General features: G+C 49.3%; 1 protein-coding gene across 14 annotated transcripts in view; it reads right to left on the reverse strand.

Moving 5' to 3' along the window:
• Window positions 1–2247: 2247 nt before the first annotated feature.
• NAV2 (neuron navigator 2) overlaps window positions 2248–15906 on the reverse strand; it is an 874724-nt gene continuing 861065 nt past the window's right edge. For all 14 annotated transcript variants that reach the window (XM_043451131.1, XM_043451122.1, XM_043451119.1 and 11 more), the window contains 3 exons: window positions 15172–15290; window positions 8638–8841; window positions 2248–5730 (listed from right to left, as the gene is read on the reverse strand). In XM_043451131.1, coding sequence (XP_043307066.1) covers window positions 5605–5730; window positions 8638–8841; window positions 15172–15290 — 449 coding nt within the window. In that variant the 3' untranslated portion in view covers window positions 2248–5604. The remainder of the gene's footprint in view (window positions 5731–8637; window positions 8842–15171; window positions 15291–15906) is intronic.

Raw genomic sequence — 15906 nt, forward strand, 5'->3', positions numbered from 1 at the left:
ATGCAAACTGAGAGATGTTCATTGTTTTAAGCTGCTAAATATGGGGGTAATTTGTCACACACTAGCAATAGATAACTCACGCAGAAGGATGTATAATTTTCCCCGCAAAGTCCAACCTAACGTGACTGCAGCATTGTGTGGCAGAAAAAGCATGGGTTTTAGAATCAGATAAACAGAGTTCCAGTTCTTCTACAGAGTAAGTTACTTATCATCACTCAGCCTGTTTTCTCCCTGGAAATGAGATAACCATCCACCTTCCACCTCTTAGAGATGCTGTGATTACATGGGAGGAAGTGACATCTCAGTGCAGGGTCTGGCACACAGGATAAGTACTTCACTGCCTAGCTCCCGTCCCACCCATTTGACAAAGTCATCTAGCCCACTGTGGCTCTTAAATATGCTCATTATATTTCCTGGATAACGTCAGAGTATATTGTGTAGGCAGGGGGTGCATTTTTTTTTTTTTTTTTTTTACATTTTTAATTGGAGCGCAGTTGCTTTACAATGTCGTGTTAGTTTCTGATGCAAAGTGAGTTATATGTATACCTATATCCCTTCTTTTTGAGTCTGCCTTCTCATTTAGGTCAACAGAGCACTGGGTAGAGTTCCCTGTGCTATATGGCAGGTTCTCATCAGTCATCTATATAGTATAAATAGTAGTGTGTATACATGTCAGTTCCAACCTCCCAGTTCATCCCACCCTCCCTTCTCCCCCTTGGTATCCATAAGCTTGTTCTCGACATATGTGTCTTTACCTTTGCTTTTCAAGTAAGTTCATTCTTACCATTTTTTCTAGATTCCACATGGAAGTGATATTATATTTGTTTTTCTCTTTCTGACTTACCTCACTCTGTATGACAGGTTTATCCACCTCTCTGCAAATGGTGCAATTTCATTCCTTTTTTTATGGCTGAATAATATCCCATTTTATATATGCAGGGGTAGAATATCTGACATAGAAAACCTTGGAAACTTAGGCTATCTGGTTGCCACACCATCGTACCAGCTCCCCTTCATTTTGACAGCTATTACAAACTGCCTACTCTCAACATGTAGACTATTTATTCCTCCCACCCCAAGTTGGGCCACTGCTGTGGGTTACAGTGAGTTGGACATTTCACGTCACCAGCAGTTGAACCCACTGGGTAGGCTCCATTTCCCAACAACCCCACATGCCTCACTTCAAGTCAAGCCTTTACAATTCTTGTTGTTGCTGGTAGAAGTGAAGGCTAAGATGTGATAACATCTCCCACTGCCCGTGCTCTGCGATGGGTATCACCTGCAGTGTGGAATGGCCCCTAAGATGAGAAGCAGGATTTGGGGTTGGAATAGGGGGCTGAAACTCCAACTCTCTCACTTCTTAGCTTACAGGACCCTCGGCAAGTTGTTTTCTCTGAGCCATTTATCTTTTATTTTTTTCCTTCACTTATAAAATAGGAGTAAGTATTTTACCTCCTCTGGGTCATTTTGCAGATTATATTGGAGCATTTGGGAAAAGCATCTGGCAATTTGTAGGTACCCAATACATTAAAAAAAAAAATCTTTCCTGGGGCTTCCCTAGTAGCTCAGTGGTAAAGAATCCGACTGCCAGTGTGAGAGACACAGGTTCAATCCCTGGTCAGGGAAGATCCCACATGCCGAGGAGCAAATAAGCCCGTGCGCCCCAACTCCTGAGGCTGTGCTCCACCACAAGAGAGGCCACCAGTGAGAAGCCTGCACACTGCAACAAAAAGCAGCCCCTGCTCACAACCAGAGAAAAGCCCACGCAGCAACACAGGCCCAGCGCAGCCACAAATAATACATGAATAAAGTCATTAAAAAGAAATCTCTCCTGTGCCCAGGGGTCAACTGGGGGGCGGGTGGGGCAGCTGGATACTGATAGAGCTCGCCTCAAAGTGTAGTGTAAGACCCGAGTGTGAGCATCACCCAGGAGCTTGTTAGAAACGGAGAATCACAGGCCCCACCCTGGACCTGCTGAATCGGGATCTGCATCTCCACAAGGTCCTCAGTGACTCAGGGCTTGCGAGGAACCCGAAGGCCTGCATTGTTCATAAGCTCCACGCAAGCAATAACCGAGGTGAGGGATTGAGAAGAGGCAGGACGCTGATGACACAGCGGCAAAGACGGGTTTGCAGATTTGGGGAGCTGCTCCTGTGTTTGCTGCATCCAAAGAAGGATGACTTCTCCCTGGCATGAACCTGAACTCTGATGAGAATGTTATCGAGCACAGAAAAGTCAAACCACTCATCTGAATAAATAAGCATCAATTTTATTGAATCATGAATAATTTAAGACTGGTACAATCATCATCTTTATTCTCTATGACGTGGGGCATGATCTCCAGCAGATCATTGGCAAATCCAAAAACCTCATGATAAATGAAAATTAAATAGGGAGGGAGGGAGGGTGGGAGGAAGGAAACATACCGTACACAAAATACTCAATTCCTAGTTTTCTCTTTAAAAATGGCTAGAAAAAATTCATCAAAATGCAGCACTTTAATCAATTATTTACAATTTCTATGTTACAATGAAAAAATGTACATCTTATAGAACATATTTCATAAACTGCTCCACTGGAAACAACTAGATCAAAACAGCAAACCTTTCATGTCATATCCACAAAGTTGGATTATTTTTTTTTCTTTTGAAGGAGATTCGCCACGATCAAATCTGAATACACAGAATTTTGAAGTTTAAGCATCAACAATAAAATAAAAACTGTCCCCAAGATTACAACAAAGATCTAGGTAAGTCTCATTCCGTGTCCCACCCCTGTCCCACCCACCTCCTTAAATTAAAAGGAATTCCCATCTCATTTATGGCCTGTAAAATTCTTGGCAGTTTGGGAAGAAAAGTTTTGGCTTCCATCGGTAACTCAACACAAATGTTGCATAGAATTTCATACATTTTTTCAAAATTAGCCTAACTGTAGAAAAAGGCAAAAATGGAAGCATTTCGGACAGAGCCCTAAATGAGCACAAAGTCACTTTGTCAAAGGTGAGTGACACAAAGAAAACAGGACCAAAGTAAGAAATGTGCATATCAGACAACCCTGCTTCCCAAAACATTAGGAAAGACGCCGAGCTGTGAATCGTGCAAGGCTCCGCTCCTGGACACCACCATTCGGTTGCCAGGCAGCACCAGGGACAGAGGTCTCGGCGCTGGGCCTGGACCCGGTGGGAGGGAAGTCTGTGGGGTCAGGGAAGAAAGAAAGAGTGAAGAGGGAGTTGTCAAAAGAAATGTGTCAGAGGATATTGGTAGGTGTCTACTCACAGGTGACTGGGAAAACTGCCCACAAGGAGGAGTAGTCCATTGTGCCTCCTCCCAAATTCACAGTATGAGCGTATAAGGTCATCGCTGGGAGACAAGACTGAGGAGGACTGTTCTTCAGGTTTACACAGAAGGCTCAGGGTGGCGGCCCCGAGGTCACAGGCTAAAATACAGGCTTTGAACGTCTGATGAAAAACAAAACAGAGGAAGACACACTCACGCACCCAGATGACTCAGAAAGGCTCAGCAGAACACAGTCTGCTAAGATTTTTTTTAAATTAGGATGAAAGAAAACAGCACGTCGAGAGGTTTGCCATTCACCTGTTAGTGGGACACAGTCCACTTTTCGTTTTAAAGAGGAAATAAATGGTGTCATCCAATGTCACGTGAGTGGCTTCAGGTCAAGCTCTTGTGGGAAGAAAAGAACAGATATTGAGAGAGGGATGTTTGGAAACAGAAATGTTTAAAAAAAAAAATGGAGTAAAAACCCTGAAAATCATTAACAGAGATACCCCCCCTGGGGGTCTGATAAAAATAAAACAGAAACAAGTGACTCAAAGATTGACCACACTCTGTAGAGAAAATACCAGGACGTTGAAGACATGTACCAGCAGAGCATGACTCGGCAACGTCACGTAACAGGGCAGAACTTCTGCCCTTTCCTGCACGAGACGAGATTGCCGTCTAGTCAGGGTGTTAGCTGATAAGAACCTAAAAACACAAGGATTTTTTTTTTTCCTCCTTTTTCATTTTCCATAGTCACGCATCCACACGAAAGAGTCTTTCAGATGAGAGAAGTCACATTAACTGAGTTCTCCGAGTGAATCGATGACTTGTTAGCCCTGTTTGCTTGGACGTGGAAAACAGAAAAACAGACCCCAGGCAGGCACGACACTCAACAATGATCACGGTGAATACAAAACCAGTAAGGCATCGCTTTGGGAAGGTCAGCACCGAAGAGGTCAGGCAAGACTCATCACCGGAGGCTGCGGCTTCTGGAAGGGGGCGGCCACCTCCGCCTGTGGACTTGTGTGATGTCCCGTTGGTACTGGGGAAAGTGCAAGTGTTTTGCGAGGTGACCTCCCACCCCGGCCCTGAGGCTGGGGGCTGGCACGCTGGAGGTGTCGACATGCGTCCTGTAGCCTCGGGGACGAGGAGGAAAGGCAAGGTCCCGCTCACCCACGTGCTGTGGATGGGGCGCTGGCCCCACCTTCAAGAGCGCAGCGACCGCAGCCCCGGCAGGAGGCAGCGAGTGTGTAGAACCGTGAAGATGGACAACTGAAAACCAAAACTCAGCAGGACCCAACCGAAAGCCAACTCCTGCGGTTCTCACGTTCACCAAAGGATGGATTCTGACCACGAGGGGGAGGAGAGGGGGAAAAAAAAAACCTTCAAAATCAAGAGTCAGAAAGGAAGAAGTTGACCTCATTTTCAAAGGAGGTGATGGGTTCGCCAAGGTAGACCAGTTCTCACTGGACACAGTGTTAGCAGGAACAAGACCAGACGCGTTTCCGCAGGAGAAGGACTCGGACACATGCAGATCGGCCTTTACAGCCGCGTCCACTCGGCCGCGCACTCTCGCTGGAGGATGAACCGGAGGCTGATGGGTCTGAGAGGTGGGGGTGAACTGGGACAGGCAGGATACCTCTCGGGTAAGGAGAGCACCATTTCGAAAACAAACAGAAGAGAAAGCACGATTTGTTGTTCCTAAGGTCTCCCTGTGACGTGGCTCTGCGGTTTGCTGAGGGTGTCCAGAGCAAGGATCCCGGCCGGCACCAGGTCTCTCTGGGGCTGGCGGGGTGGAAGGGCGTCGGCAGGGTGGAATGGCATCGGCGGGGTAGGGTGGGCAGGGTGGACCGGGCTGCAGGGTCTGCTCGGGAAAAGCCATGCTGTCTGCATTTCCAACTCTGCCCCGGTCTCTTCCGTCTCCGGGCAGCTCAGGGCAAGGAGGCTGCTTGGTCTCAGAGCTTCAAGTGGGTTTGTTGTTGCTGTTTTTTCACCCTCTCGTTCCAACGGTGATGGTCCTTTCCCGAGAAGTACCTTTCCGTGTCTTAGGGAGGTCACGGCAACAAGGCAGAACCGTAATGAAAACGGTAGATAGTGCAGTTTTCGCTGTGAAGGACGTGGGCCCCAGGCAGCCGGCCCGGGGCGCCCGCACCCAGGTCAAGGCTGGAGGACAAGGAGGGGCGTGGGGCTCCCCGCAGCGCTCACACAGCGGCCGGGGGCTGGCTCAGGAGGGCGTCTTCAGGGGGCGCGGGGGAGGCTGGTGCAGGGCGAGGAGGATGGGGGCGTTTGGACAGGGAGGAGGGCGGGCTCCGGGTCCCGGCCCCCGTCACAGAGTGGACTCCAGGGACGAGTCCAGGATGTCGTCCTGGTGGCTGGTGCTATTGGAGTCGCTGTCGTAGCTCTGGGGGCTGGAGTAGTTGGCAGCCTCCTGAAGCCTCATGAGCATGTTCATCTGGGGAAAGAGCGAGGGGCATGAGCAGGCTCCCGGTCCGTGCAGAGCCGACCACCTCCGGCCTCTCCGAAGCTCAGGCCCCCCTCTCTAGACTCATCTTGGGGCTGTGGCCCACCGTGGAGATGGTGGACGTGAGCATGGGCTCTGGGGCCAGACTTCCAGGGTTCAAATCTCAGGTCCACCACCCCCAGCTGAATGACTGGGGCACGTGACTTAACCCCTACACCTCAGTTCCTTCACTGGTCACATGTGAATAATTATACCTACTCTATCACCTTATGCTGTGGATGAACGGACACATAGGACAGAAAATACAAAGTCCTCTATATTTATTTTCACACTTGGGAACAGCACCTCACCCCAGTGTATCCCTCGGCCTGGGTGAGATGCCAGCCAAGTGCCCCAGCTTCTGGAACACGAACAGCGGCACTGCTGACCTCTAGGCCCATGGCTCCCCTCCAGTGAGCATCCAGCCCGTCTGCACCCCTGGTTCTGGCCAGAGGGCTCCCTAGAGTCACCTGCGCTTCCAGCTCCCGTCAAGGCTTCCATGGGCAGGGGGGACAGCACTAGCTACAAGCGGAGCCTCAGAGCACACAGGTAACCTCTGGGAAATTATTTAATAGATCTCATTCGTCAGTTCCTTATCTATAGACTAGAGAGAATAGCAGTGCCCATCCCATAGGGCTGAAGGAAGGAACAAATGATAAGATGTATGCTAAACCCTTAGAATAGGGTCTGGCACACAGTAACTGTGCAATAAATGTGATATATCTGCTATCACCATCATCATCACCTATCTTAAGAGTTCAAAGGCAGTGTTCTTGTATCTCCCTTGGTCCACAGTCTGTTGGTCATCTGTGTTGAAGTGGAGATGGGGAACCGAAAGTGACTCTTATTTACAACTATAAATTGTGTGTGTATATCTTTTACGTTTGATCTCACAAAATTAGGAAGATAGCATCTCTCTGAGCTATCATCAGATTTCCTGCAGCCGGGCATGAAACCTGGCTGCTCCCTGGCCAGCTGCCCCTCAGGACGCCTAGCAGAGTACGCCTGGGTGAGCCAACCACAGAAGCACCACGGGCTGGTGTCCATCTGCACGGCCACAGCCACGAAGGGGTGGGGCAGAAACATGAAGGAAACTCCTTCACAGCCAGGATTATTCATTCACTCATCAAACATCCCCTGTGTACCCACAGTATATGGTCTGGAGTGAACACAACACAGTCCTGTCCTCCTGGAGTCCTTGGTCTCAGGAGGGCAAGAGGTCAGTAAACAAGAGGGCTATTTATAGCCGAGATCTGTGGCCCTGGGCAGAGATAACAGGACTCGGGCGAAGCACCAAGTAGCTAACTTGATGTGTAGGGGTAGCTGGGCTGGCACAGATGACCTCTGGGGGCCAGAGGTTGCCAGGAGAATTCTATGTAACTATTCCAAGAACCCTGGGTCTTACCTAAATGCTCTCTGTGTTTAGTTAGTGACACAAATATTTCTGGTTAAGAAAAGACAGTCCAGGGATGAGCTGACCATTCTGTCCTCTAGATACCCCAAATTCCATTTTTATGAGACTCAGAGTCTATCAGCTTGAACCCACAGAAATAGTTCTATGACTTTGGCTTTTAATAATGGTTTCCCAGTGGCTCAGCAGTAAAGAATCTGCCTGAAGTGCAGCAGATGCAGGTTCGATCCCTGGGTTGGAAAGATCTCTTGGAGAAGGAAATGGCAACCCACTCCAGTATTCTTGCCTGGAAAATCCCAAGGGTAGAGGAGCCTGGTGGGCTACATCCATGGGGTCTCTTTTCTGAGTGACTAACACAACAACAACATTAGCAATGGTTTTTTATAGGCTGACCCTTTCCTCTGGAAAATTACTGCTGTAAACACTGCAAATCAAGCTGGGTAGTAACACAAGCCCTAAATACATTTAAAATAAAGTTCCTCTCTAAAAAGTCTCAATAGGACTGCAGCTGCATTCCACCAGTCAGGAGTGGCAAACAACCCTAAGGCACTTATTATGATGATTATTTTTTTATCTAGCAAATCAGTTAGTCACCAGGGAGGGCACAGCAAGTCAGCTGTCTTTGAATTCTGTTGCCATCTCTTATGAACGTGTTTGTTCATTAGGTAGCGCAAGCTGTGGTCTTTGCCGTGTTTTTCCTCTTGCCTAAGCTGCTAAGAGAGCTCAGGGCTGAATTTATAGCATGACTATGGTCACTTAACCATGCAAGGTTCTGGTATATGTGCTTCCACTTTCTTTTATAGGTCTTCTGATGCATTCGGTCTAATTTCACAGTATGCCTACGCATGGGTCTCACATTGGCAGGGAGTACTAGAATTGTAGGGTTACAGCCTCTGGCCCAGGTTCTTCTTAAAGGGCCTTTACTGCTTTAGCATCTGTGGAATAAAGATGCTCAGGCAGCGTTAAGGACTTAACTCATCTCACTGGCCTGGGGACCCACACTCAGGCTCCCCTGGCCTTGCTTCCACGAGCCCCTCCTGTCCTCAGACCTCCCTCTGCCTGAGCCCTGGACACGCTGGCTCGAACTTCTGCCCTTAGCATGCTCTACCTCGGCTCAGTTACTAGTGGGAGGGGGTGATGGGACAGGACCAGACATGGTAATGGTGAGCTCAGAGCAGAGGGCAGAGAGTGGTATAGACATTTAGGGGGAAAAACCAAATTCTTAACCTTTCACCTGAAAACTGTCACAGGGGTTAAAGGCACTAGTGAAAAACCAAAAACAAGGAAGAAAATATTGGCCGAAATGTCCCAAACCTTGGGATGGGTCTAACCTTGCTAAGCAAGACCAGGGCTCGGTCACCTCCAAATTTCCAGCGTGCCCTATATCACACTCAATACACAGTGAGTGCTCAGTGAATGCCAAGCTGCTCTGGAAGCAGAGAACTCACCAGCGGGTCTCCTTCAGCATCACTGGGGGGCATCTGCTTGCTGGTTGACCCCTCCCGAGGCATGGAGTAGCCGTCGAAACCAACATCCTCGGGCCGGAGCTGCAGGAGAGGGGGCCACTCTTGCTGCTGTGGGCTGGCTGCCCAAGGATAGGTGTCCATCACCCACTTGGCGGGGTCCTCCCAGGGGGCCCGCCTTCCATATAGCTGGAAACAGACAAAGAAAGAACAGTCAGGAGGTGGGCTGAGACCCCTCTGCAGTCCTGGTTTTGCAGCTTTCTGAAAAACTCTCCAAACCCAGCATTAGGCTTCCCTTGATGGAGTAATTCCACTTGCAGGATTCTATCCTAAGGAAATCATCCAAGGTGCTAAGATCAAAGGTGGTGTGACCCAGAGAGTAAGAACACTGGAGGCACCTCTCACCTCTGCCACTGACTCTCTGTGTCACCCTAAACTCTGAGCCTTGTGGATCCAACGTGAAAAACAGGCATCTGATTTGAAGCGTTTGCCAATTTCCATGGTATAAATACTCTCACTGTGGCCAGTCACTTATCAATGTGACATCACGGAACGTGGAGCTGGAAAGAGGTGCTATCATCCCATGAGGAGGCCCCCCCTGCCATGGCACACAGCTGGGGATGCTGGGCATTAGGACCACAACTGGAGGCCACAATGGCCCTGGCTCAATAAAACCCCATTTCCTGAAGGGAGTCTGACTCTCAGGGGCCCTCTGAAGAGGTACTGGTCACTTTCAGAACAGGAAATTGTTAAAGGGGCTCCATGTGAGTCCTGGGATTGCAAGCGTTTCTCCTCCCTCATGTATTTCTCAGAATTGTCCACAACAACTGATTTCCTCTTAAAAAAGAATTAACAACAACAACAAAAAAAGAATTAACACAAAATTGTGTAAGACCAGTGCCATGCCTCCAAGCACCTTTTCTTAAGTCAGAAATACCTAATAATACAATGCCTTCAGTGACTTCTCCTGGCAATTACAAGCAATGTAGACACTGTTTAAAAAACTGAAAACCTAGGCTGCACCACTTTCCAAGGCTCGGCTCGGCACATCACACAGACAGGCCCTCTCTGTAGCCTTCCTCTTCAAGGCTACCCCCTCCACCATGCCTTACAGCTCACTGCGCGCCAGGGACTGTGAGAAACACTTGACAAATATCTTGTTTTACCACCACGTGACTCCGAGAGAAAGTATCACTACCCGAGCAGGCTCCAGAAGGAGGGGAAGCAGAACTGGAATCTGAGTCTGTCCAAGCGTGTGAACCGCTGGAGCCTGAGCAGACGTGGCAAAGTTGTGCTCATAGCCAGGACAAGATGTGCCCACCCAGGACAGTGCCCCCTCTGTGGCTCTGGAAGGGCACCCCCTCTGTAGCGGACCATGGGGTACAAAGACCAAAGCCCTCTGGACCACAATGGCTGCAGGGAGCTCGGGAGTGGAATTACATGTGGACGGTAGCCTATCTGTCTGTCCTTCCAGGACTCTTACAGTTGAGGCAGGGGGGAGTACGGGGAGAGAGGGCTGACAGTACAGCAGAGCTGAGCTTTGACCGCTAAAACCCTGTCTTTTTCCAGGCTAACACAGCTGGAAGGAACTGGGGTCACCTATCCCAGCTCCTTCATCTACTGGACAGAAAATTTCTTGGGACTTAAAGAGAAGACCCAGTTGTAAAAGGTTTCAGAGCAGAGCTGGATTCGAAGCTAGGACCCCAGCATCCTTGTCTGAGCCTTTCCTTTCTCCACTCCTCCTGATGAACTCCACTCTGAACCACCTGGCGGTATCAACAAGACTCGTGTGGCTCGGCCAAAACCAGCGCCGGGAGATGCAGGCCGGGTGTCCGCCCGACGAGGACACGTCACCTGGGCTGGACCCACCGTCCCTCTGGCCATCTCACCACTGCTAAGCCACCTCCGATCTCTCCGGGAAGCGCCCACCCTGCCCACGCTGCAGACGGGCCCCCCACCTCTCTTCATCCACAGCCGCCGCCTCCTCTGCTCCAGACACACAGCCTCCTATGAGCTCATGGCTCTCAGACACCAGGGCCCCTCCTGTCTAGCACCCTCCAGCCCTGTTTACTGTGAAATCGTTCTTAACCTGGGGCTGTGGTGACTCCGAGGCCGGAGAATTCAGTCTGGCATTCGAAAGGCGATTCACAGTCTGTGCGGGAAGGGATCACATGAAGGAGCATGTGTGCACACGTGTGGGTCAGGGAGGAGAGAAACATAAGCACTTGGGGATTTCCAGAACTGAAGAAGTCTTGGCAGATTAGAAATATGCCTGCAACTTTCAGCTTCTCCCTCCAAGGACTTTCCCTACAGAACTCAGCTGACTTTCCCATGCCAGATTTCACATGTGGGAGGTTGAACCAAACGTCGTTTCCGACAGCTCCTGCTTCTGTCTCCATCCTCCAGCCTGAAGAGGAGACGCTGAGAACTGCGGAGTAACAGAGGCTAGAACCCACGCTCAGCAAGTTCATAGAGTCTGGCCCCATGGCTTTTAAATTTTTGCTCTGCTCCTCTGACCCTACTACTAGGTAGTTTGAGGAACTTCGTGGTTCTGGACAGCCAGGCTGAAAAAACTCTCCTGGGCCACACTTTTCAGGTTACAGTTGAGAAATCTGAGGTATAGAGTAGGGAGGTCTACCCAGGGTCTCAGAGCAGGTTGGGTCATCTGATCAACAACCACAACCCTTCCCGCTTCCAACAGGGGGACAGAGGTCTTTTGAATGACTCTGCAGGCTTTAGACACTTTGGCAAGTGTTTACATTGACAGCTCTAAAGGGGAACAGGGCTGGGGGCTAAGTCATAAGACAAAAGCACTCAAGGAGCATCTCACGTCATTTGCAAGAACAAGGAATATTTTTACAAGTCTCCCCACTTGCTGCTAGACATGTTCAAGTCCAAGTGGTGAATGGCTGGGTAAGTACCGTGGCAAGCAAAGGATGTATCACAAAGCTCCTTGGTCCCACTGCAGAGCCCTGAGGCAGCTCTGGGAAATAGCAGACAGCTGTACAGACAGACAGACAGACAGGACATTCACTTTCCCCAAGGCAGGGAGGAGCTTGGCATGACTACTGGGTTAGGAATAGAGATCCAAGACACTGGAAACTGAAACCTCAGCCACTGACTCTGATTTATGACTCTGTGAATGCACATGTTTATCACACATGAGGGCCTCGAGGTACAGATTCTGCAGGAACCTCCAAGCAACTGCACGCATGCATGCATGTGCGCACACACACGTGCACACAAACAATTTGACTGGGAAAAAGAATTAGGAGTCAAAACCTGCAATGATATCTAGTATCCACTAGGGGGCAATGCCATATCTCCTCTGGGCAAGGTTGTGCCCATTGAGGGGCTGACTGGAAGCCCATGGTGAGACCTGATTGCAGCGGGGGCTCTGCGCTATCTACCACCAGGGGCAGCCCTGCCTAAGCCCAGTCTGGGGACTCCACCCCTTCTCAGCATATGACCTTGGCCAAGGGCTTGCCTGCTTTGAACCACAGTGCACTCACCTCGTGGCTACATCACTCACCTCACAGGGTCAGGGAGGAGTAAATGGCCCACCAGTGCCCAGCACCCAATAAGCATGGGACTCAAGGCAACAAGCAGCGTGAGGAGTTTTGAATTTTTTTAAAACAGGAGAGTCTTTTTTGTCAAGTGAAATCTTACGTAGAACTTTCATGCTATGAAACATAATACCTGGTTCCGTGAGCCACCTGAAGCATCTAAGGTATAGCGCAGGGGTCTTAGAACAGCCTGGAAAATCTTGGAAGTAACTGAGAAGTTAGCTATGGGCTATGATGCTGGCTCATCCACACCCCAGCAAGTGAACTGGGGAAGGGTCAAAAACTCCCGTGAGCCTTGGTTTCCTGTCTATGAGGTGCATATTGGGTGTGAAAACTAAATGGGATCATGCCTGTTGGGCCCCTGGCACAGTGTCTGGCAGGCAGCAGCCACTCAATAAATGTCAGCAAACTTTCCTTCAAAACTAGAGACACAGAGAACATCCCAAGGTTCCTCATGAATCTGCAGATTCTGTGGGGTCTCCCGGACTAAAGAACAGCATGCAGTCACAGGTTTGGGGCAGGAGGGCTCACTTTTGAGCAACGTGGTGTAACGCTCACTCTGGCTGCCTCCCCTGGTTGTGCTCATGTTCCTGCAAGACTGTCCTTCAAATGACCTCAACAGCACAAGGAGCGGATGACTTCTCTCACCTCACAGAGAATCAGTGGGTCTCCTGAGGTGGCAGCATGTTTCTGCTCCTTGTCCTAAACGGGCTCTCTCATAGCCATCCTGAAGCCCTTTCACCTGCAGACTCTTTGATCTTTGTAGGAAAGAAAACGACTGCCCTTATAACCAACTCATCAGCAACCTCTCCAGGATAGGCAGGGAAGATCTCACTGTGCTTTTATAGCTGTGCCCACAAGGCCTTCTTTGAAGCTGAGGTCCAAGCAGCAAGGCATTAACACTATCCAGCCTTGGTGAGGACCGAGGGGCCTCTAACTTAGCTCACGGCTGGAGCACAGACTGAGCTTCTGCGTCCTCATTAGCACCTCTTTCTGCAAGAAACCTTTATTCAACAGCTCCCATGAGTTTTTCCAAGCACACTCTAGGTCCTGCACCAGAGAATATATTTGGGCAAAGAAGCAAAGGGGAGAAGTAAGTGGTGAGTCAGAAATAGAAGGAAACTGCTGCTTCCTCTGGGGCAGTTCCTCCCGCTTCTTTCCAGCAGTGTGAGTTTCCCAGAGGTGCCTGCCTACTATAGTCCCTGGAAGCCCCTGATGGGAACTTAGAGAGGCTTCTGGAATGAAAAAGACTCCAAGTTTCCAGCAGGGGCGGGGAATGCTTCCACTGGCCCCCCAAAACAGGAGTGATGGGGTGGCTGTTTGGGTTTGTGGTCCTAACAAATCCATTTGAGTAAAGAATACATGATAGTTACTTAACACAGGCCAGTGAATTTATCTACCTAGACAGATTACACTGCACAGATCTGAAATCTTACTTTTCCCCCCCATAAAATCCACTTTCAACAAAATAGAAATGCTGCCATCAATGAGAGAAATAGCTGAAGGGAATACAAACTTCTAGTTGTGAAGTAAATAAGTCTAGTCAATAATATGGTAACAACTCTGCCTGGTGACAGATGGTAATGAGATTTACCATGGTGTAATTTCATAATGCATAAAAACAACAAATCACTATATTGTATACTTGAATATGTCAATTACAATTAAAAAAAATAAAAAATGCTGCCATTGATTAATGATATTCAAACACTGGAAACTGATTTGGGCCTGGTTAAGGGACTGCCCAATTTCTTGCTACCCTCTGCCTTAACAACCACTTGTGGCTTGAATTTGTAGCATACATGCTCCAGGCCAATGAAATACCAGTGACCAGAGGCACACCATCTTCTGTTTCGAGCTCTGGTTGTCCTGAGTGTCTCTGAAGAGACCATCAGTGCTGTTACATGTTACAGGGATACAAAGCAAATGACATTTTGCCAGGCTCAGCTAAATATACACAAATGACAAACCCCACTAAAGTGCGCGGTCACCCACATGGATGCAGGTGTGCAAGCCCTATGTGTCCCATCACACGTGTACACACGGGTGTGCACACAGCACCATCCCCCGAAATGGGTCCTTTAATAGCAGCATGTGTCTCCCACTGCCCAGTACCAAGCAAACACAGCCCTTAGGAACCTGGCTAAGCTGGTTTCTGGATTATTCAGCCGTGTATGACGCCTGCTAACTTCTCAGAGTGGTCCTAAAAGCTGACAACCTCCCCAGGCTACCTCCAGACTCAACAATACAACTACTGCAAGCTTCGATTTACCTCTAAGCCCCCAGCATTAACCCCTGGGCTGAGTGAGAAGTGCAGGGTCTGAGTTTCCCAGCTGCAACCGGGCAGGAGGGATGGACAGTCAGGTGGGCAGCAGGGTCATCTATCTATAAGGGGTCCTGGTGTCGGGCAGAGAACGCCAAATCCTAGATTCTTAAAGTTTCACTTCCTGACCTTGGGGCAAGTCACTTATTCACTCTGAGTCAAAATTTTCTCTTAAAAAATGGAGATTTAAAAAAAAAAAAAAAAAAACAACTTTGCCCAAGCCCCAGGATAAATGCTGAGCCTGAACCAAATAGCAGATATGAGACTACTTAAGCAAACTGTGAAGTGCGACATATTTCATTTCTTGTGCACTCATGACGCTGAGCACTCGCTGGCCGTGATGTCGCTGAACCCTGGCAGCACTCTTTGTGGCGGGGTGTGATCGCTGTCTCTTCCGGGGATGAGGGCACTGTGGCACAGAGAGTTTTGCTTAGGGTCACACTGCTAACAATGGCAGAGGCAGGATTTGCAGCCCAGTGCATTCTATGCCGTGCTAGAGGATGGCCTCGCAGGTGAGGAGCTGCCACCTCACATTGGTCAGTTTCTGGGGCGGGGGGAGATAAAGACAAGAGTGCTGGTCACGAGAACAGTCCCTGGAACTGAGGAGGTCAGCGGGCAGTGTGGTCTCACCTGGAGTCCTTCTCTGACGGCTTCCAGGAGGTAGGGGATGATTGAGTAGTTCCACAGGTCGGTGAACCACACCCTGGAACCATCCACGTCGATGGGACACGACAGGAAGAGCCGGGGGCCTGGGGACCATAGGGAACATCGGTCAAATTAAAATGCAGGGGGAGCAGGAGAAGCCAGCCCACGATCCCCTCACAGGAAGGACCCTGCATTTTCTGAGTGACAGCAGAAATGCCAGCTGCCATGTAGTGGGCACCTGGGCTCTCTAACCCTACCCTGGGATCTCGCTCCTGGTGGGAATCACCCCAAGGGAAGGGGAGACTTTCTAGAGAAATATGGTCATTGTGGTATTGTCTAACCTTTGAAAATGGAAGCACGGTAGATGTCCATGAGAATAGGAGTGATTAAGGAAGTGATGGCATACTCACATCTGATTATTTCACAGAGTAAGTATTTTGCAGAGCAACAAAGAATACTCATGAGACCAGGTGAAATGGAAAACAAAAAGAACGCATTGTATGTACACTATGATTGCAACTACATAAAACATGTATGGACAAGGACAGAAAAAATAAGCTCAAATTACAAGGATTATGTCAGGATGGTGGGATGACCGGTGATTTTTTTTTTTTTTCTTTTCTCTGAAGCCTAAGCTTCAGGAATGTTAATAACATTATTCATAAAGCAAAGCCAATCCTACGGGGTGGTTTCCATCTGGGGGAGCCCCGGGGTGGGGGC

The sequence above is a fragment of the Cervus canadensis genome, chromosome 29 (genome assembly GCF_019320065.1).
Source record: "Cervus canadensis isolate Bull #8, Minnesota chromosome 29, ASM1932006v1, whole genome shotgun sequence".
In the NCBI taxonomy this organism is placed as follows: Eukaryota; Metazoa; Chordata; class Mammalia; order Artiodactyla; family Cervidae; genus Cervus; species Cervus canadensis.